The sequence below is a fragment of the Patella vulgata genome, chromosome 2 (assembly GCF_932274485.2).
Source record: "Patella vulgata chromosome 2, xgPatVulg1.2, whole genome shotgun sequence".
Lineage (NCBI taxonomy): Eukaryota > Metazoa > Mollusca > Gastropoda > Patellidae > Patella > Patella vulgata.
The window spans coordinates 3,776,499-3,800,653 of record NC_065880.2 but is presented as its reverse complement, the minus strand read 5'-3'; the positions used below and the strand labels follow the sequence as shown (position 1 = coordinate 3,800,653).

The 24,155-nt window shown below is 36.7% G+C and overlaps 1 protein-coding gene and 1 long non-coding RNA gene across 2 annotated transcripts; both read left to right on the top strand.

Moving 5' to 3' along the window:
- The first annotated feature begins 3,201 nt into the window (after window positions 1-3,201).
- LOC126810672 (adhesion G protein-coupled receptor L3) lies at window positions 3,202-20,670 on the top strand. Its single transcript, XM_056099130.1, has 22 exons — window positions 3,202-3,209; window positions 3,432-3,539; window positions 4,276-4,377; window positions 5,302-5,396; window positions 6,089-6,289; window positions 6,638-6,709; window positions 6,944-7,052; window positions 7,366-7,485; window positions 8,488-8,557; window positions 9,304-9,436; window positions 10,092-10,135; window positions 10,710-10,836; window positions 11,320-11,420; window positions 11,838-11,940; window positions 12,202-12,358; window positions 13,131-13,200; window positions 15,471-15,537; window positions 15,963-16,048; window positions 18,175-18,301; window positions 18,716-18,757; window positions 19,387-19,479; window positions 19,950-20,670. Exons 5-22 carry the CDS (start codon window positions 6,197-6,199, stop codon window positions 20,325-20,327), a joined length of 1,992 nt encoding a protein of 663 aa, XP_055955105.1. The 5' UTR covers window positions 3,202-3,209; window positions 3,432-3,539; window positions 4,276-4,377; window positions 5,302-5,396; window positions 6,089-6,196; the 3' UTR covers window positions 20,328-20,670.
- Window positions 20,671-20,754: 84 nt separating this feature from the next.
- Window positions 20,755-23,668, top strand: LOC130010916 (uncharacterized). The gene is made up of 2 exons (XR_008786204.1): window positions 20,755-21,227; window positions 21,620-23,668. It is a non-coding gene; the product is annotated as an uncharacterized LOC130010916 (long non-coding RNA).
- Window positions 23,669-24,155: the final 487 nt, after the last annotated feature.

The following is a 24,155-nucleotide window of genomic DNA, read 5'->3' as shown; positions in this document are numbered from 1 at the left end:
GCATAGCTAACCTCGTGGGTTTTCTCCGGATCATCTGGTTTCCTCTCATTTCTAAATACCCCCTATGCGCAACCATATGTTAGTCTCGAAATGTCTTAGTTTGTATCAAGTGGACGTTAAATATCCCTCTCTCTCTAAATCTCTCTCTGATTGCAAAGTATTTTAAAAGCATTAATATATCAATATGGTTACAGCATTTTATGGACTGATGTGGTTCCAATCTACCGATATATCATGGAAGGGAGAACTGTTAGATGAATCAACCAAGGTATATAGAAACTATGCCAGGAATATTACAGACATGGTATGTCAATCTTTGTTTTCTATAAAGGATATTGAGATCAATATGAATTTTAAATAATGTACATATTTCATTTAACATTGACTTACCACGAATATCACAGGCATATTTGTTTTTCTATAGTAGAAATGAAATGAAATGGAGTTTAACGTCATACTGTTCGGCTCTTACTGGGCTAATGAAGACGGGTATACGCCATACAGTTCATTAATGTTATGAGGGACATTTTGCCCGGGCAGTGGCACTATGGCCTACTCGTATCGAATTTCAGTTGCCAAGGGATATTTTACGTGTAGGCCAATGTATACATGGGTCATCGGTGTTTGTCCCATCCGAACGACTAGACAGCCGCCCTTGTCAGGTCATTCTTCCTGCACCACTGACAAAGGGAAAACCACGTCGGAAAATCCCGCTGAACTTTCTCGGTTTTTATTGTAGATCAATAAACAAAATGTACATGAAGCTCAAAATCATGTCATAGTGCCGCTGTCCGGGCCAAATGTCCCTCATGGCGCACCGTATGCCCGTCTTCAGAACAGTAGGACGTTAAACCCCATTTCATTTCATTTTTTCTAAATCATGTCTTACATTTCCATGTTTTATTTACCTGTTCATCTTCTATCAACAGATAAGTAAAGTTGTAGATAGATCAGTTACCATGGATATAGTACAGTTTAGGTGTGTTATTTATACAAATTTATATAATATTATCTATAAGTTGATGATTATGCCAGTAACAGTTGCCTGATTGCAATACGCCATATCTTACACCGCATACAGAACTTGATACTTTTACCCACAGAAATTAACGACAAGACGTTATGTCACATGAAGTATCATCTTTATATATGTGAAAATGTAGCTTTGTTTCTTTTTTGTTTTCAGGCAAGATTCTTGGGTAGATGTTCGTCTTATATTTCCAAACCAATTAGTTTGTAAAGAGACCAAATCTTTATTTCTCGACTCTAACCATTCTATGATTCGTGGTAGCCAAATCCAGTTTAGTAATAGAGGTAATTATAGATGTACTGTGTGTTAACCATAAACTTATTGTTGTCATTGTTTTTTAAGACGAGCGATCGCTGTCAGGCGCCTGCCGCTCACCTGAATGTTGACCGAGGGGCGTTTTTTCCCTTTCCTTAAAATTTGAAAATCGCTCTCCGTTACAAAGTCATGGGGCGGGGTATTATCATTTATGAATCCAGGAATCACCCTCTAACATGCAGTTATTGCTCTTTAGAACCATTCCCCATACACACACCTCTCAGATCGCCCTCCGTTATTTTTATTTCTAAATCACTCTTATCGAAACTGGGTGAGCTTATTTATGGGAGCGATTTTTTCAATTTGTTGATTACGAGGAGCCTTTTTTGGCTCTCCTCTAAAATACGAACAACAACGACTTTTATTTTTTTTTCTTTTAGGTATGTTTCAATGATATTTCGGTTGACAATACAAAATAAATGTTTTTACTATGCAGCCCTTCGAAATTGTTTCATCACGAATACGTTTAGTAACAGACATGAATATAAAAGAAATATGGGCGACCCAAATCTGATTAAGATACACATGTATACTTCGCTTCGTGTTTTTTTATACTTTCGAAGATCTGACTAGTTGTAATGCAGGTCGTATCAGGGGTCATACGTGCGGCTTTTGACCCATGACGTCAGACATTTGATTAACCAATCAGTGTTGAGGTTTCTAGTATGATACGCACAGTTCCTTGCATGGCACGCCAGGAACAGACCGTTTAATTGGCTGATCTTTCACATCAACCAGCACGCGGGTTAAATAACAACTCCTCTAGATTCTAGTGTAGTAAATACAATTAAAACGAGATTTTGAACTATAGGAAACGACACGAAGTAGGATCTGTGTTTTAATCTGATTGGGGTGACCCGGTAACGTAATGAATTTGTGATACTTGATTTTAACTTTTTTTTAAGAATTTGTTTTATTTTGCATACACAAGATTTGTTCCTTTTTTAATTGTTATACTGCCCAAATTCAAATTTATTCCATTCCTTCTATTGATGACGTGTATACTTTTAGGTAGCCATATATTTGTTCCAACTGTCAACATATTGAACAAGGCAAAACACATCCTGGGTGGCGATACTGTTATCATCTTCTGTGAGACTGTTATAATAAATCCGAGTGGTCAGGTTTCTGTGAAATGGACATTAGATGGGGCCGTTGTTCGACCTTTGTTGTCATCAAGATTTCAAATTTCGACCGGATTTGAGTTACCCTGGCGACTACAGTCGAATTTAACAATTACAAACATTAAAATGATAGACCAAGGTAATGAAATATTACAGACATCACTAATGTAATAAGATTTATATTAAACTGAAAGATCGAGGTGCTGAAACAGTAGATACCATTTGAAAATCTTACAGTGTCCATACTGACTGAATTCTAATTTAACAGTCACAAACACCAATGAAACATATCATTAGATTTTGGTAATAGTATATCAGGCATTAGGATTTATAAGACCGTTTTTAAAAAGACCGTCTTCATTAGCCCAGTCGGAGCAGAACATTAGTACGTTAAACACCAATTCATTTCATTTCATTTATTAAAAGACGACAATTATGTCAATTCTGGTGGATTTTTTTAGGTACAGTACAGTGTCATGTTAGTGATCTGAGTGGTTATAGAGAATTTTCGAGCATTCCTTTGGAAATTATTTCTTCTCCAACTGTCGGTGTTCCAGAAACTCAGTTTGTCAGGCGTAATAAAAGCATTAACCTAATGTGTGAAGTTTTAAAGCCCAAAAATGTATCTACAACTTTGATGTGGCTACATGATGGAATCAATATACAAAATGGTAAGTACATTGTATTAAATGTATCTACAACTTTGATGTGGCTACATGATGGAACCAATATACAAAATGGTAAGTACAAAAGGGATCTACAACTTGATGTGGCTACATGATGGAACCAATAAACAAAATGGTAAGTACATTGTATAAAGTGATCTGCAACTTGGTCATCTGTCCTATATGGCGTTCAAAATAATCTGTACTATGTAGCATGTACCTCTGGCGGACTCCAAGTACCGTTAAATAATCTCGTTTCGATGGTACTATATTATTGTATTCAATTCCTGTTTCCAGGTTCTGAATTGAACAGGATTGTAACCAAGGATATCAATGTAACATGTATTGGATTAAACATAGCCGGTCGAGGTAAAGGCAACACAACCAAAATAATCACCATTAAAGGTACTAAATGTTGTACATGTATAAGCAATTTATTGTTTTCCTCTCTTTGTATTGAGGGTGGATAAGTTGGTAAGACTCTGGCTCGCTAACCTGGAGGTCGGGTGTTCAATCCCTGCATTAACCGAACATTGGCATCAGTGATGCAAGGCGGGGGGCCTGAGAAGGACAGCTGTCTAGTCGTTCGGATCGTACGAAAAAATGAGGTCCCGTGTACACATTGGCGTGCACGTAAAAGATCCCTTGACAGTTGGAATTCGATATAGCACACTGTATGTCGTATGCCCGTCTTCATTAGCCCAGTTCGGAGCAGAACAGTAGGACGTTAAACCCCATTTCATTTCATTTCATTACATTGTATTGAAATCAATTATTTAGCCAACCGGGTCTATATTGCAAACTATTAGACATTTTAAAAGAGACATTTTTATCGTCAGTTAATTATCTAATATACTGTGATATTTGCTTTTATTTGTGTACATGAATACTTTGTGATATTATATAGCTTGCCTCATACTATTCACCATACGTTTGACGCTGTGTAGCCCGGTTGGAGCTGACGTGACATAAAACCATATTTCATTCATTCATTCTTTGTATTGAATAGCGAGAAAAACTTATTAAGTAATTTAACGACAAAGAAATGATTCTACTTTACATTTTTGTTCTGAGGCGCCATGACGAAAATACACGTTATGCTCTTTTCACAAACTTTAACATTTTTCATGATTGATTAAAGGACCGCTGACCTGTCCACACGATATCGATGACAGAGGAACATACTGGTCTGAAGCATCACCAGATGCCAAAGCTGAACAGTCTTGTCCGTCTGGATATACAGGTAATATTTCAGGCAACGATATTTCAATACATTGGATTGTGATACCACGACTTGACTCTATGGGGCTAGTTTAGTAAAGAAAAGAGAGTGGGGTGGGTTGAGGTTGGGGTGTGGGTCACCAAATCTGTAATTAAATGAAATCTATTCGTTTGGAAATGCCTTGACGATAACAATAGTTTATCTCTGAACTTGGCATAAAGAACGGTTACCTCTTACGATCAGTAAATCGCTTACTTGTTTTCGAATACCATTGACCACGTGAACTTGTATATGCAATACATAGAGGATATTTGTCTTTTTAGAGTGAATAACATATTTTATTTCATCGAGAAGCAAGAAAACATATATTTTCACGAATGCGTAGCATGAATGAAAATATAAACGTTTTCTTGCTTCGAGATGAAATAAAATATGTTATTCACGACGAAACGACAAATGTTCTATTTATTTTATGATTTTACAATCATTTTAGGTAAAAACAACATGGACTACTGCTAGCCAGTGGAATAACACTTTTTTTTCACTGATAAAACGCGGTATTCCACTACTGATCATAAAATAAATGTGTATATTACACCGCTGTTTTATCCTACCTAGAAAACGTTCTTTTCTTAACCCCACTACCTCCGTCCCCCAACTGAGAGTCAGATTTGACCACAGAATGCTTGATGAGTTGATATAATAACTTATATATTCTGTCGTACATTTCTCTTATATAATTTTATTTGACAAACTTTCAGGGGCAGAACATTAGGATGTTAATTCAGGCTTAACCACAGAATGCACTGAGGAGTTGATATGCAACTCACATATTCCGTCGTACATTATTTTATTTGAAAAACTTTTCGATCTGCATTAGCCAGTCGAGTTAGAACAGTAGGAAGTTAAACCCCGTTTCATTTCAATTCCGTTTTTTCTTTATAGGGAGCGTATCTAGATATTGTAATAGCGATGGGAAGTGGTTGACGGGAGATTACAGTTCATGCGTTCAAGCATCATTGTTAAACATCGAGAAACAGGTTGCATTATTACACATATTCATTATAATTGGGGTCAATACAGCAAGATGTTCTTTTGGGTTTTTTTTTATCTAAATGCAGATTTTCTCGATACGGTTGATAAGAAGGTTGAATGGTAGTTGTGATTCTATGACACAAGAAATAATCGATAAACAGGCAAAAATCTGTCTAGCCAACTGACAGTTATATAAACGGAATTGGTCACTTATGGTCTACATCTCTCTAAAGTCCAACAAAGAACAATGTCTAGTCGTTCGGTGGGGATACAAGAATAGGCCGTGGCGCTCTGACCGAGCTAAATTGCCTCATAGCCCACTGTATGGCGTATGGTAGTGTTTCTTTATGAGCCCAATCGGTGCTCCGGTGCTGAAAAGTAAGAAGTTAAACCCCATTACATTTTATTTATTTATTTATTGGGGTTGTTTCAGATTGAGTAGTGGGGGTGGGTGGCCGAATGGTTAACGCGTGTGCGTTGCATCATAAGGTCTGTCATTGAGTCAAGTGGTTCTTTTCCCCCCTTGAACGTGACAAGTAGTAGGGTCTCCTGTCCAACCTCGTGAGTTTTCACCGGGTCCTCCAGTTTCCTACCACTGCTAAAGACCCCTGCGTGTAAGCGAAAATTGAACCATATGTTAGTCCCGAAAGTTTGTGTCGAGTGGACATTAAACCTCGTGTCTCTCGCTCTGTCTCAGATTGAACAAGTAAAAGCCGGAATTGTTGTGTCGGAACCCGATAAGTTGGTAGCCAATCTGACCAAAATAACCAAACAATCTAAGTTAGAGAAGGACGAAATACTTCATATGACAAATGCTATAAAAACCCTGACACAAATTACTGATGAAACAACCCAAAACTCATCCACAGCCCAGAATAAAACTAAACAGTTTGCTAAAGTAAGTGATCATTTAATTGTTGACTTTTATATATCATTATATAACATTCAAGCATAATAACCAGACGATATTTTGTTTATGGATTCTAGATTTAGAATACGCTTTTCAAATGAGTGACATCTGTATTTGATTAAGATCCATTAATTTAATTAATTGATGTATATATGAAATGGGTATTTTGAACTGTAATGGAATGTAAACGTAATTTTTACCCCTCGATCAGCTTTCCTTTTGGGGTATCTTTGTGGGTAGATACAAAATATGTAAACATATTCACTGTGCACTGAAAGATTATTTATTTGTAAAAAAAAAATGTGAGTTCAGTTGCATTAGTATTTTTCTTTGTAGGAATCAGTGATACTGGTCAGCACATTATTTGACTCTGAGCAAGATGCAAATATGGAGACGCTTGAATACGAGGTAACTAATATACATATTATAATCTCTAGACATACGGCTATTGGGTCATTGGTCTAAACACTAAAGGAACCAAGTTCCCAATAAACAAAAATCGCTAGTATGTATTTGTGAAAGACCATGACCATCGGAGACGTCAGTAGTCTACATCTATCTCTTTATTTTTGTTGTATACTTTTTTAAAATAACCGATGACTTAACTTCTAAGAAATATCTTTAATTGTGTCCCTTATTTAGAATAGCAGTATATCCAACGATTTAATGGAAACGATGGAGAAAGTAGGTGAACTAGTTGGGGATAATCTACCGGATGGGAATTCCGAGACAATTCAATCTGAAAATATTGGTAAGATAGGTAGTTTTAAAATAAAAATTGGTGATAACTACCAATGCGCTATTTTGGTTTGAAATAAGTTAAAATATTATTTAATGAAAACAATTGTGATTACTGTTAATGCGCTATGTCGTTTTGTAACTTATTGCAAGGTCTTGACATTATAATGATTAATCTGTGTTTAGAAACCGTAAACGTAGCAGATGATATTGGAACAACGGTTGGTCATATGCTCAAACAGAAACGTAATTATAGCGCCGTGATTACGTAGTGTGTTAGCTGGGTATAATATTATTATAATCGTTATCTATGTATATGATTACAGTACTCTCTGTTGGTAAAACGGACCCATATAACATTACTGATATAAATTTCCCCGGTGACATTAATACAGATATTAAAACAAACGCTCAACTACCCAAAGAAATATTCCAATCTTCTTCAGGTAACTATGCAAAATATTAATTGCTTTGCAACTTTATGCTTGTTACGCTGACACTCACGCCCTTATACCCCCGTCAGTCCGGGGTGGCGTCCTTACTGCCCGACTACGGCGACGGAAAATGGCCCCAGAGAGCGTTAAGATCGCCATAAGCGTGCTACAGGCGTGCTGGAAACGTCAGATATCGTGCTGTGGTATCCATGGTTGTCGCCACAGATCGCCGAGTCACGCCGTTTGGTTTGGGCATGTTGAAAACAAACGCCAAGGTTCTGCGGTCTGACCTTGAAAGCTGTGGGAACGCGACTTTTTTCAAGTTTGTAATTTTGGGGACATTTTCTCGCGTTGTGTTCACGTTTTCAGGCGACCTTGTGTATTTTCTGGTCGCATTACGGTCGCAGCTGCGCAGTAAGGACGCCACCCCGGTCTGACGGGGGCATAACAGATATATAAATAGGTATGTAGGCGTTTATATTAGCCATATATAAATGGCGTTTATATTTTGGAATTTTAGAAATGCACGCTTGTAACTCAGAATATCACGCCTACACTCCCAAATATAGATAAATAGTTATATATATTAGATTTTATATTATAGTCAGTCATATATATAAACGAAGTTATCGTTTAGGAATATTAGAATATATGATTGTTACGGGAAATATCGCGCCCTCATTCCCATACATTCCGCATATAGATAAATAACTATGTAGGCTCTTATATTACGTCATACTGTCATTATATAAAATTAATGTTGCTATTTCGTTTTCCCCTTGTCAGTGGTGTAGGACGGAGGACCTGACAAGGACAGTTGTCTAGTTGTTTGGATGGGACGGAAACCCGGGGTCGTGTGTATTCATTGGTGTGCACGTAAAAGATCCCTTGGCAGTTGGAATTCGATATCAGAGTAGGCCATTAGCCCAGTAGGATTAGAAAAGTAGGACGTTAAACCCCATTTCATTTTTCTTTTAATGTTGCTAATGCTTTGGATTTGTGGGTTTATTCCAGATCTGAATACAGTTACCTATTCGATAATATCTTATAAAAGTATTCCAAATCTACCAACAGACACAGATAGGTCAGATTTCATTTTTATTGTACGAAAATCAAAATGTCTCCAATTCATACCAGACATGACCGAGGTTTTTCGCATTCGTGACAAAGAAATGAAAATATGGCGGTTTTGAAATTATTGGATATGCCCTTTATCGCTTACTAGTTTTACGAAATATTCAATGTTTTTATTCTAACTCTTTGTATCACCTAGAATATATATTCAGGTATTGCCTAATGTAAATACCCGTATTGTCGTGGGCTCCATCTTAGAATTGGACGTTACGAGGAACAACCTTATAGAATTGTTATAGATATGTTAAAGGCTCCATACCACTCTTGTTGTAACTGAATAATATGTCCCAATCTTTATTCTAGTCAACAAATTGTACTATTTTACAATATTCCAATTAATTGATGATACAAATTTCATCTTAACACATCTAATTTTAAAAATTGGAAAAATTCAACTAAATGATTTGAAACGTCTAACGTAAACCTTTTGAAATGTGACTTGGATTTAAAAATATTTTCAAACCCTCTGGACAAGTAAAATAGGATCTAATGGATAATTTACACAACAGGTAGGACACATAAACATCTACTTCATAGAATAAGGCTAATATTTATTTTCTGGAGCTGTCAAGCCAGCAAGAGTGTTATTGTCCTTTTAATATCATTGGGTTTTTTTTGTCTTCGTGGGTTCTGTTTCTGACATTATATCCCGCCTCCTTTACAGTGGTAATGTACATGTTATATTTGATTTTACAGAAATCTCACCACTGGTGATGACAACTCATCCACAACATTCGGGGTTAATTCTGAGATATTAGCTATTAATGTGTATGGACAGGACACTTCTAAACTTCAATCAGACATTGTGTTGACTTTCTACCATCTTAATGTAAGCAAACATTTATTCACGTCGCTGTGAGTAGGATAACAATAGGGTTATGGGCAGGATACTTCTTAACTTCAAGCAGAGAAGGTGCTGTTCTTTTCTACTATTGTAACGTAAGGAATGATATATAGCCTACTTTTATTAGTGGGTAGGGTAGCAAACGGTTATGGTTTATATTCCCATAATATCCGCTGTAGTCTTGTTACACGAAATCAAAGCTGGTGCATAACACATCCCCAAGGCGTTCATAAAACCAAATAAAAAATAAGGTTGTGAGTAGGATAACGCTAGAGTTATGGACAGGGTTCTGCTAAACATCAAGCAGATAAGCTGCTGTTGTTTTATACTGTCGTAACGTAAGGAATCACATATTATACCCTTTGTGGTGGAAAGGGTAGCAAAAGAAAGACCTGCAATAGGCAGATTTAGCTCTTGCATAATGTATGTTTAAGCAACCAATAATTATTATATTATGTATGTTCTGTTATGTATCCTCTAGGTTATAAAAAAAGTTCTGTTCTTCTGTTCTGCTAATCGTCCTTATTAACAATATTTAGGCAAGACCAGGTAGACTTTTCCCTTTAGATATAATTTATTTCATCCAGATACAAATTTACTCATATTTATTATCTAGTGAATCTATTTGATTGTATTTTAGACTACCCCCGGAAATGCTGTCTGTTCATATCTGGATTCTTCTAAGTGAGTATTATTGGGTTTGACCTCTTTGTTTGTTCTTTCTTCAATCTTTCTAATCTGTGTTTTTGATAACTGTTAAGATGTTCACATAAACTGAACAAGACCACGATCTTTGTAGGGGAGAGAGAGAGAGACCATCTGTTAGAGAGAGAGAGAGATGGGGTTTAACGTCCACTCGACACAAACTAGGTCTTTTCGGTACTAAAATATGGTTCAATTTTATTTCAATAATTCGGTTGCGCGTAGGGATCTTTAGCAGTGGGAGGAATCCGGAGGACCCGGCGAAAACCCACGGAGTTGCACAGGCGATCCTACTCCTTGTCACATACAACTGGGGAATCAAAACCACACCGGTTGACTCAGTGACAGACCTTATCATACAGCGCACACGTGCTAACCATTCAGCCACCCACCCCCCATCTTTGTAGGAAGCGGGGTGGAGGGTTAAAGTAAATTCTATCATACACAATCTTCTTTCACTTAGAATTTAACTGAATACATTACACTTTATAGAATTTAAACACAGGGACATTGATAAGAATAACACCATGACACTTTCTTTGCTGATGAATTTCAGTGTCTGGAGCAGCCAAGGATGTAAAGTAGTAAATACCAATCGAAGATTAACAATATGTTCTTGTGACCACTTGACTAATTTCGCTCTTTTAATGAAACCAACCAAAAGAAGTGTTAGTGAATATATCGTAAGTATTTACAAAATGATTCATTTTAAAGAATTGTTGTACAAAGTTTCGCTGGAGTGCAAACGACAAAAACGGGTCAGGTTATCGAAAAAATATATGGGAACTTAAATAATTAATAATCATCGTTTTCAATGTTTCAAATTGTTAAACTTTCGTAATCCAAGATTCATCTGTCTATGTTTAGGGAACTGGGTAGTTACACGTTTACTACCAAATATAATAAAACCAATACGAATAATCCAAACCATTAGACAAAATTCAAAGTCCTAAAAAAACGGTATAGGCAAAATAGTGTAATCAGCAAATGGACTGTTCACCGTGTACAAAATACACGACAAAGAGTGGTAACAGGTGTCCGGAAGGGTAAACTTACCCTACACCCGCCATAGCTGCATCCAAACCATTAGACGAAATCTCGGTAAAATAGCGTAATTAGCCAATGGAATATCCGTTGTTTTAAAAATGTTGTGTATTCTCTTGCAGCTCCACCACTATGAAGTTTTATCAACAATGACAATAATTGGATGTTCAATCTCTGTGGTTTGTCTAACAATAACCCTGGTTACATTCATAGCTGTGTGGAGGTTTGTGCCACATTGTTTTACTATTATTATATTAACGACTGCTAACATTGGAGAAACGGCACCTTTATGCCAACCAGCGAAATAAGATGAATTTGAGATCACATAATAAAGGGACAAAACTTTGATATTATAACCAGATGTTTGTTAAATGAAACCTCGTAGTTCTATACATATTTACTCTTACATTTACGCCCCTGTCTATTTGTGAAAATATAATATGGCACTTTTAATGGTAGTGGTTGTGTTGCGGGTGAGGGGGGGGCGGGGTGTAAACCGAATACAACCGGCAACTGGGGACAATATATTTATTTCTACTTTATATCGATCATTACTATAAAACTTTGAATTAAACCCAACATTGTTCATTATTCATATTATTATTTTAATTTTAATAACTGTCAACTTCACCGATTTCAGATTTGTTCAATGTACCCGCACAATAATCCTGGTTAATCTATGTGTAGCCTTGATCATTGCTCTCTTGCTCTTTATACTGGGAGTAGATAAGACATATAATCAGGTAAATAGAAGATTAAATGGGATTTCCTTACTACAGATAAAGTTTGGTCTAGCGGTATTAATAAGGGTTATTTCCCTTTGCTTGTACGTAACAAACCGGATCGGTTTTCTAGGGAATTTACGAATTATTGAAATATTAAGCATAGATTATTCTTGAAATGATGTTAAATCCTATTTCAACTTAACTCTGATGGTTAGAGTCCTACCTTGCTGTACTAATAGAGTTATTTCCCTTTATTGCAATATTGTGTATTGATTGTAGGACCTGTGTACCGGGATAGCTGTTGGCTTACATTTCTTCTACCTGGTGGTATTCTATTTGATGTTAGCTGAGGGTATGGAGATTCTGCTTACCATCATCAACGTATTTAACAGTTTGTCGAAGTTAAGAGAAGTTGGTCTATTGCTCTTTGCTTGGGGTAAGTAGGCCTATATTTTAGGGCTTCTGAATCCTTTGCAAACTACTTTAAAGAAATGTCAACCCACTAGCTAATTCACAGTGTCTCTTTGTGTATACTAAGGTCTGGCAATCTGATTAAAACACAGATCCTATTTCGTTTCGTTTTTTATAGTTCCAAATTTTGTTTTACTTGTCTTTACTACACTAGGATCTGGAAGATTTGTTACCTAACAGGCGTTCTGCTGGATGTGAGGAATTAGCCAATGAAACGGTCTGTTACGGCGAGTTCTTCGGTAAACCACTAGACACGTCAACGCTGATTGATTAATCAATGTTTGACGTCATAGGGTCAAAAGTCACTTGTCTCTCCCCACCACTATAACTGATCAGATCTTCATGTAGTATAGGCCATCTAAAGTATAAAAATAAACAAAACGAAATCAGATATGTATTTTAATCAGATTGGCGGTCTGTTAGAAAATATTAAACATAACTACGGGATGAATAACGCGCTGTATCATAAAGTCTGTCATTGAATCAACTGGCGTGGTTTTGAATCCCTGGTTGTACGTGACAAGGAGCAGGGTCGCCTGTCCAACCTTTTAGGTTTTCTCCGGGTCCTCCGGTTTCCTCCCACTGCTAAAGACCCCTACGCGCAAGCGAATTATTGAAATAAAATTAAACCATATGTTAGTCCCGAAATGACCTAGTTTGTGTCGAGTGGACGTTAAACCCCATTTCCCTCTCTCTCACACGGGATGAATAAACATAATATTTATTTTTGTTTCCAGGGGTACCCTTGATTATTGTGGTTACTTCTGCAGGTGTGACACGATTCCACGGATATGGAAATAAGAATTTGTAAGTGTTTTTCTTTTATGATTGTTTTAGTTTTCTTTATGTTTGTTTATGTTCTGTCGATGGGGATACCTCAGTTTACAATTGGTGGAGATACTGGATTGGTCGGGGACCTGCGGTGGTTTCGTTGGTTCGTTAAACAGGGGGTACCGCGTTCGATTCCCGCGTTGGCCGAGAAAGTTCATCTGGATTTTCTGATGTGATTCACCCTTGTCCCGCACCACTGACAAGGGGCCATGTGTGGTCGTTCGGGTGGTACGAACAATCGTTTTCCAGTGTGCGTAAAGACGGATGGAATTTAAAAAAAAAGAGTAACCAATAGTCCCGCACCACTGACAAGGGGCCATGTGTGGTCGTTCGGGTGGTACGAACAATCGTTTTCCAGTGTGCGTAAAGACGGATGGAATTTAAAAAAAAAGAGTAACCAATAGTGCTGCTGTCCAGGCAAATTTCCCTCATAGCACACTGTATCGCGTATGACCGTCTTCATTAGCCCAGTCGGTAAAGAATTTTGGATTGGTCGGCCTGAAGTTAAAGTTTGAAATCGTTGATCTTGCTACAATGAAAGACACTTGCTCATTAACAATGAGATCCCGGGCTCAAGGTGTTTGCCGTGATAGTTGCTCGGGATTTTGCAGGGTGTTTTTCGTGTATCCGTGGTGCGGGGCAGCGTGGCTGTCACGGAACAGCGTGTAGTCGTTCTGATCGGAGGAAAAACTTAGGTACCGTGTACACGTTGAGGTGCACTACAATAACCTCTGACAGCAGAATTCGATTATCAAAGGTCCATACTCCCCCATAGATTGCTTCATGCGGCACATTAGAAAATATGGTAAAGACAAGTAGGACATTAAGTTACCGACCATTTTCTTTTACATTGCTTCTTACATTCTGATACACGCAAAATATCTATAAATTTTTTACCGCCCAATTTTATCAATACACATAATCTGTCATACTTTGTAAGCAACAGTCGTATTTCGTTAGCCTTCTTTGAAAAGGTCCACTTGGGTTTTTTTGACAGCAGCAGATGGTTTTGAGATCAGTGTAACATCTATATCATTATAATCAAAATGCTTAGTCAATGTGTAAATATATATGTACAAAATGAAGTTGATTAAGTATTCATTTTATTGTTTTGGTGTTTACTCACTTATTTCTTTTATATGTCCATATTAATAATTAATATATCAAATTTCTTCCAATTTCTGAATAAATTATTGTTTAAAAAAAACAAAATTCAATTTTAAATCATTCATACGAATCGTGCCCCGTCACGATGGAAAGAGAGAGAGAGAGAGAGAGAGAGAGAGAGATGGGGTTTAAAGTTCCACTCGACACAATCTAGGTCATTTCGGGACTAACATATGGTTTTTAATTTTATTTCAATAATTCGCTTGCGCGTAGGGGTCTTTAGCAGTTGGAGGAAACCGGAGGACCCGGAGAAAACCCACGAGGTTGGACAGGCGACCCTACTCCTTGTCACGTACAACCGGGGATTCGAAACCACGCCAGTTGACTCAATGACAGGCTTTATGATACAGCACGCACGTGCTAACCATTCTACCATCCACCCCCCCACCCCCCCCACGATCACTTGATCACAATTCTGTCAATTCGGATTATTCCCTAAGCTATGAGACATTTCTATATGTCATAGTGACTATACGCCAATCTGTTTCACAGATTATTAGGAAAGTATTCTAATATCTCTGTAAAGGATGACTGCCTTCAACAAAATTACGTCATATCACGCGACGTCAATCATTGGCTCAATGGCGCGTGCGTTTACATAAGAGTTACAGATTCCAGCAGAATGGCGCCTTTTACTCATTTTAATACCCATTTACACTAAAATAGGAAATAATTTTTACCTACAAATACTTCAAACGTATTTATTGATTTTTCTAATACATAAAAAAATGTTTTAGAATTTAATTTGTCGGTGGAAGAAATTTAATAAGTCATTAAGTCACATCGATGTCATCCTTATCAGTGAATGTCGCGGCCTAGCGAATATTCACTGCTGAATAGTGTGATTATACGCATGTAGTTATATTATTTAATTCAACTCCATGTTGTTTTAATTCGCCCAGTCGGGGCAAAACAGTAGCACGTTAAGCCACATTTCATTTCGTTTTAATTCGTATTGATTAGCCTATGAAACATTTTATAATGATTATTCACATATGGTTGTCTTAACTTGTATTTATGAATCTATGAAACATCTCTATATTTTATAATGATTATATCTATGTAATTGTGTTTTTTAGTTGTTGGTTGTCTATAGAAGGTGGTCTGATTTGGGCGTTTATAGCCCCAGCATTAGTTGTAATTCTGGTAGGTATCAATATAATTTATATCCGGTAGTGAAAATATGTAGGATTGTTGTTTTCTAGTTTGGCTTGTTTCTGTAATACAAACGGGTAAAGGTATCTATGATTTATTAGAACATTGCTCATCCATATAAATAAAATGAAATTGATATCTATTCAACAATACATAATAAGTATTAAAAGCATAATAAACTCTTGCAACTGCCACCTGGAATAGTAAGTAAATTACTTATAATTAATGTGTATTTCGATAACTGTCAATAATAATATTTGTGTTTCTAACTTCTTTTCTTTTCACTATCGTTTTATACTGTAATTTCTGTTCAAGTGCAGTAAACCACATTTAAACAGTCTTTGTTTTTCTCTGTCTGGTTTTTTTTTGTTGGTTTTTTTTTGTTTTTTTTTATAAGGTTAACATTTGTTTTTCAGGTGAACGTAATGATAGTAGTTAAAATCATCCATGCAATGCTGACAACCCGAGTTATGATAAGTAAAGATACAAGAGACAAGGCTAAGTAACTACATTAATATCTTGCCCCATTATTATCGCTTATTATATGGTAATAACTTCTGTATAACACCTGGAATACAACGGCTTGTATTGCGTTCCCATTGGGGGCGGGGGGTGGAGTCTGGTGGTTTAACGAGTGCGCTTGAAATCACAACGTCTGTCTTGAGTCAAGTGGCGTGGGTTCGATTACCGACTTAGATGTGGCAATGAGTAGGGTCGTCTGTTCAATCATATCTTGAACCATATGTTCGTCTCGAAATGACCTAGTTTGTGTCGAGTGGACTTTACCCCCCCCCCCCCTCTGTTTCAATACCGGTGCTTGTGATATATTTGAAACCTGTATTTGTAACCAATGTTTAGATACCGGTGCTTGTGATATATTTGAAAATCAGTATTTATGATATATTTGAAATCTGTATGTGTGATATATTTGAAATCTGTATTTATGATATATTTGAAATCTGTATGTGTGATATATTTGAAATCTGTATGTGTGATATATACTATTCAAAAAAAGTAGGGGATATTTGATTTTGGGGGCATAATACTAAAATATGCAAATGACTACGAAAAAAGTCACTATAGAACCTAACAGAAGAAACATTTCCAGTTACATGTGACGCCCAAACGCACCAATAGCTACCGCATGGAATGCAGGTGATGCTTGGGATCATCATGGGGGTCCAACCCAAGATTTGCACGACTCTGACTATGAATGTTACAGTCATTGTGGCATTGAATTCCAGGGTGGAAACATCAGTTTAATTGTTTTAGTGACCAGAAAACAAATTTTGATATGCGTCGGCTTACCCAAAATGAAAGGTTACGTGCCCTTGGCATGCTACAGATCGGCACAACACAGGCGGTTGTGGCGCGGACGATGAATGTTTCTCAGTCTGTCATAAGCAGGCTATGGTCCAGATACCGTCATACACAATCTGTACAGGACAGACCACGCTCAGGTCGACCAAGGGCGACAACTCAAGCCCAGGATCGATTTATCCGTACCTTGGCCTTGAGAAATCGTGTCATCACAGCAAATCAGATCAGCGCTCGTCTTCAAACAGACACTGGTGTGAGAGTGAGTGGCTAGACGATTCGGAATCGACTGCATAGGGCTCACCTTCGCGCCCGACGTCCTCGCGTGATCCCTTGTTTGAGAGATCATCACATTCAGGCAAGACGTCCTTGGTGTAGGGATCGTCAACACTGGGATAATCGACGCTGGAGCAATGTGATGTTTTCAGATGAGTCAAGGGTCACTGTTGATTTTTTGGACAGACGTAGGAGGGTGTGGCGTCGTCTAAACGAGCGCTTCCAAGACGTTAACGTCATCAGACATGATCGATTTGGGGGTGGTTCTGTTATGGTGTGGGGAGGCATCACTGTTGCTGGAAGAACGGCTTTACATGTTGTTGCAGGGCGTGGTACAGGCCAGTACTACCGGGACAACATCTTGGCAGTCCATGTTGTGCCGTTCGCACGACGTCATGGCCACCGTTTCATCTTCCAGGATGACAACGCAAGATGTCACAGGGCCAGGATCGTTACAGGAAACCTCCAACAACAGAACATCACCACATTACCTTGGCCAGCACCGAGTCCCGACCTCTCCCCCATCGAGCATGTCTGGGACATGCTTGGACAGAGGTTACGTCAACGTCAACAACGTCCTGCCAATGTCCAAGAACTTGCTGCTGCGTTGCAACAGGAATGGGACAATCTGGACCAAAATGACCTTAGACGTCTCATTAGGAGTATGCCACGTCGGATCAATGCTTGTTTGGCAAACAGAGGAGGATTTACCCGTTACTGACTTGGTTGTGATGCTGTGGTAACTTTGCTGTTTGACCCCGGGTATCATTTTACCCTTATAATGGTCAGTTTGTGCCTTACTTAGTCTAACGATCATTTGGAATAAATCGATGAATGTGAACTTCATTTCATTTTGTCATTTGTTTCTTCGTCAGTTTCATTAGGTGACTTTAATAACACTTAAAAATCAAATATCCCCTACTTTTTTTGAATAGTATATTTGAAATCTGTATTTATGATATATTTGAAATCTATATTTATGATATATTTGTATTTATGATATATTTGAAATCTGTATTTATACCCAATATTTAGAGCTGCTGTAAGAAGTATATGTGTGTTATTACCAGTGATGGGTGTGTCGTGGGGTTTTGGTATTCTTGCAGTCAATGAAGAATGGATTCTATTTGATTATATATTTACCATTTTAAACACTCTACAGGTAAAGTTACTCCTTTCATATATTTTATTGGAACACGTACTGGGTAGTCTATTGGTGCCACAAAGGGTACAAATTAACCACGCCTCTTGAGTTTCTGGATTTATATCCTAATATTGGTTACCATAGGTTACCATAGGTTTCATAGGCGTCTATACTAAAGCGTTTAATCAGTTTCAAAAGACAGTTTAACTGGACCTGGGGGATTATCAATTTGAAACTAATTTAGGTTTAATTTAGTTGATTAAATGTTACTGTACGACAAAACTGTATGTTGTACTATGACAAATCTAGAACAAGCTAATGATAATTATAGTACTTTACATGACCATAACTAGTTGAACAAGTTAATAATATTATTGGTACCTTAAAAGATCATAACAAGCTAATGATAATTATTGTACTTTTGTATTATAGGGTTTGTTTATCTTCATTTTCCACTGTGTCCTCAACAAAAAGGTAATTAAACAATGATGCTTTTTTTTAAAAGTCACTCATTTAAGCATAAAATGTTGGCAAAAAGATGGAATATGTACGAAAAGGAACCTGGCATCAATTTTAACGTCAAGCACGATTTACGGATTTTCATATATTAAAGTAAACTTTTACTGAAAGCCGTTACTAAAATTTAATCGTGGCTTCGTTTCTATAACGATTCTCTTGTACTTTAACCCAGGCTTGCGATCGTGGTCTCCATCCCTGATATCAGCGTATGTGGCTTGGAGATAGGAGGCGCCTTCTCAACCCTATGGGCTTACAGGAAGACCCCTGCGCATGCGCTAATCAGAAGATAACTTGTCTGCCATATCACCATCGGTAGAAGCGGGCATTAAAAATGATTCTGGTGGCTTAACGTCTGCTTCTACAATAGTGATATCGCAGACATTAAATTATAAAATGGAGACCGTATTTCAGTCGGTTTACATCTCGGCCATCCGATGGTGTAGAGAGCTGGTTAGAGGCTTGTCATGTGAATAACAGTCTTAATAATAGTTTATATACCATTTGAAGCAACAAAAAATACCTGCAATAGACAGATTTGACTCTTACTAAATTGGTGATTGGTATTATTTCCGTCCATTTTGCAGGTACGGGAGGGTTTAGCCATTCACCATCGACGTTACAGAAGTCGACATACGTCCCTGTCGGGGCCATCAAGTTCAAGGTCAATGTCAGAAACTGTAAGTAGAATTATTCGTAAAGGAAAATTTAATGAGATACAGTTTCGGTGATGATGATTGTATTTTGGTTAGTTGTATACTCCTAAAGGGGATGGGTGGGATTCGGGTGGAGCAACGTGTATGCTTCATATCATAAGCTCTGTTATCTATGCCAGTCGTAGGTTTAGTCTCGATCTCTGTCTGTTTAGGGGAGGTAACTCCGTTAGCGACATGTAAATTCACACAGGACACCTCGCGCAGCAGACCGATTAGTACGTGACAAATAGCATGGTACTCTACGAATTTTAAAGATCTCTCTATGCGTAGATAAATGGTTATCTGTTCCTGTGGAGAGAATATTAAATCCCTATACAATGACGTCATAATATCAGATAAAACGAATGTAATTATCTACTTAAAGGTTTATATCAACAAGACATTTATTATGATTCAGTAAAATAACCCATTTGGTTGAACTTTTCCTTTAACAGGGTCGACGTAAATCTTCTGTTGCCCTGGCAGCAAATTCAGCATTACAAGCCTTCATCAAATTCAACACGAGGGTCTTTGCAGGAAGTGACGCGACGCGAAAGGTAGAAACTGATTCTAGTGTTCTTAAATTTGGTGAAACAATTGCGGAAATTACTCCCAGTAATCAGAATGATCCTGACAATGCTACGAATTTAACGCTTGATAGCGATCATGTTGCATCAGCCGCGGCCATTGAAATGGAGATTGGTATAAAACCAAGAAGGGATGACCAACCACCACCAACAGTATGCGATGATATTATGAAAACACAGTATTTTATTCTCAGCTGTTCAACAGAACCCACAATGGAGCTTGATATTGATTTTATCGATGATTAATTGTATTTCCTGTTGTTTTGATTTTTTGATTTTTTTTAGAATCACTTACAGTGCCTCTATAAAGAATATATACTCCCAGTTAATATTTGATATCTGACTATATTTTGATATATTTGATTTTTCCTAGAAGCACTTACAATGCCTCTATTACATAATACTAGTTAATATTTGATATCTGGCTATTATATTTTGTTATTTTTCCTAGAAGTACTTACACTGCCTCTATTACAATATACTAGTTAATATTTGATATCTGGCTATTATTTTACGATAAGAGTAAGAAATATTTGATATATGGTTAGAAATATTCCATATTAAATTAGCTGAATAAAGTATAAAATATAAAGTATAATTATAAAATTCAATTAAGTATAAAATATAAAGTATAATTATAAAATTCAATTAAGTATAAAATATAAAGTATAATTATAAAATTCAATTAAGTATAAAATATAAAGTATAATTATAAAATTCAATTAAGTATAAAATATAAAGTTTAATTATAAAATTCAATTGTATAATCACATGTTTCTTATTTGTTTTGGACCAATTTAATTTGAATATTAATTTATATCTTATGTTCTTATATTTTACTTTAGATTATAATGTTTTGATCTACAAAATGCTTTTTAAAAATTTCAATATTTGCTTTTGACCACACAATGGGAAATATTTACGTACTGCATCACAATAATATGTTATATAGATTTCGATGTACAAATACTATGCTAGGGCATGTATTTAAACAAAAACGTAAATGTACATAATGTTATAATGTTCTTAACGAAAGTCTTGTAAGAATTTGTTATATTTATTAAAGTTAGCTACGGTGTGAAACACTTTTGTTTTTGTCGGGCCACGGTGGCTAAGTAGGTAAGGCGCTGACTCGCTAGCCTGGAGGTCGGGAATGAAATGAAATGAAATGAAATGGGGTTTAACGTCCTACTGTTTTGCTCCGAACTGGGCTAATGAAGACGGGCATACGCCATACAGTGTGCTATGAGGGTAATTTTGCCCGGACAGCGGCACTACGGCCTACTCTTATATCGAATTCCAACTGTCAAGGGATTTTTTACGTGCACGCCAATGTGTACACGGGACCTCGGTTTTTCGTCTCATCCGAATGACTAGACAGCTGTCCTTGTCAGGCCCTCAGTCCTGCATCACTGACAAGGGGGAACCACGCCGGAAAATCTGGATGAACTTTCTCGGCCAATGCAGGGATCGAACACCCGACCTCCAGGCTAGCGAGCCAGCGCCTTACCCACTTAGCCACCGTGATCCCCCTGGAGGTCGGGTGTTCGATCCATGCATTGGCCGAGAAAGTTCATCCAGATTTTCCGGCGTGGTTCCCCCTTGTCAGTGATGCAGGACCGAGGGCCTGACAAGGACAGCTCTCTAGTCATTCGGATGGCACGAAAAACAGAGGTTCCGTGTACACATTGGCGTGCACGTAAATGATACCTTGACAGTTGAAATTCGATATAAGAGTAGGCCGTAGTGCGGGTATCCGGGCAAAATTTCCCTCATAGCACACTGTATGGCGTATGTCCGTCTTCATTAGCTCAATCCGGAGCAGAACAGTAGGACGTTAAACACATTTCATTTCGGATTATTTTTGTCTATTTTCCTTATTTCTCAGAGACTACATTTCGGGTTGTTGTTTTTTTTTTATCTTCGAGTTTGATGGAAAAGTGAGTGGTGGCTAGTGAATAAGGCAATTTACAAAACGTCACGGACATCCGACCTCTAAAAATATAATATTCAATACGTAGAATTGTAACAGGTCGAGTTTTGAATATATCGACACGTGTCACCTTCAGGCGAATATCAAGTTATTAAAGCTACCCCCCCCCTTCAAATTAGATTCTTTCTTCAATAAAAAGAGCACCAGTTGTTCGATTGACACCGTCAGGCGAATATCAAGTTATACAAGTTATCTCCCCTTCAAATTAGCGTCAATATAGAACACCATTAAAGTTGTACATTGATTAGCAGTTGATATTCGCTACAATCACTGAGAGGGATGACATCGGCGCGGGTTTATTAGCTCAAAATATTAACTTTTTTCCTTCTAACTCAATGTCAAAAACAAAACAAAGAATTAGTAAACAATTTAATTTCTCTTTAAAACATTGATTTTATTCTCTTAGAAACCTAAATACATGGACGTTATAATGTTAATATATGTTGATATAATAAAACGATAATAATACAACGATAATAATTTGTAGACCTTAGTATTATTAGTATCATTCAGCCAAAGGAATAAATATAACTTGGTATTGTTCATTGAAACATTCTTATCAATTTATATTTTATAAGTAGAAGACGTTTATAAGTTGCTAGATATTTTGGGCTGTTCCCACTTACCCCGCAGGCTTTGATGTCAAATTTTGCCGCTAATCCAGAGTTAATCCTAGAACAATGGTGTTATAAACTATAGTCCATATCTTTTTTAAGACTAAAACTGTATTGATTTTAACAAATTTAACTGTTATTAAATAACATTAAATAGCTTACACATATAAAAATATATTGATTTTAACAAATTTAATATTTATTAAATAACATTAAATGATTTACACATATAAAAATGCATTACAATTTACACATTTAACTTTTATTAAATAGCATTATATAATTTATAAATAAATGCCTTACAACATAACAATCATTTTACAGCCCCACTAAATAGGAAATATTTGTTCCATACCGATTTACACTTAAAGAGCAATTTAATAACTGTGTTTTCAAATGTTCAATTCTTGTATCAAGTTGTCGATATTTCTTAACTCGAGGCCTATTTATATTAATATAGTGAATTGAATTCATGTTTGAAATCATAACGCCGGCATGAACTGTGTTCAAAATGTCATTAATTAGTTGGTTAATAAATTTTATTAAGAGGGATTAAGGGCTCATTAACGCTGAACACTAGTGAACAGTTCTTGAGTGACTACTTTTAAACAGACTATAGTTTTAAGATCAATCAAAGGATTAACAGTCTGCCGGCTAAGTGGGAACACACCGATATTTTATCTAATTCGTTTGTATTGTTGATGCAATAAAATATGTCTAAAGGGAACACCTCACTTTCCCCACATCTATTGTTTTGTGCCTGGGTCATTTAAAATGATTTAAATAATATTAGTGAAAAAGATTACATGTAAAAAATACATATAATATGGATTCTTACATTATAGCGTTTCCAGTATAAATATTTATAAGTATTAGCAATGTATCAAAAGTTAACCAGAGCGTTCGCCATTTTGGAATGACTATTTGTGATTCAGGGGAGCTATAATATATATCAACTGATAAACTGTGATTAAATATCAGTAGTTTATTTGTTTTTATTTCAAAATAATTATAACATCAAAACAGCCCACAATGTAAATTTATTAGTAAACTGGTTACACCAATTTACCCAATCTACTGATAGTGGGAAGTGTTCACCAGTAACAATAATTAGAGTGAGAAGTTTACACCAGTGATACAAATTAATTAAAACAGACTATAGCCCTACACCCACAGTCTAGTGACCTCCTAATCCTTTATCAAAACAATCAAATGTGGGGAAAGTGAGGTTAAACCGTCTAAAGTAATGGTGCTTAATTGGGAAAATTTAAAATCGGATTAATTATTGAACATTTAATTAAAATCACAGCTTGCATTCTGTCGGATTTAAAACAAGCCTGGTCACGCCCAATGAGATTGATATTTCCACTTTTAAGACTTGTCCTCTTAAAAAAGTTGAAGTCTTCCCCTCGTATGGGTCAGTTTTCATATGGTAAAAATATTAGTACTTCTAAATCTATCATCCAT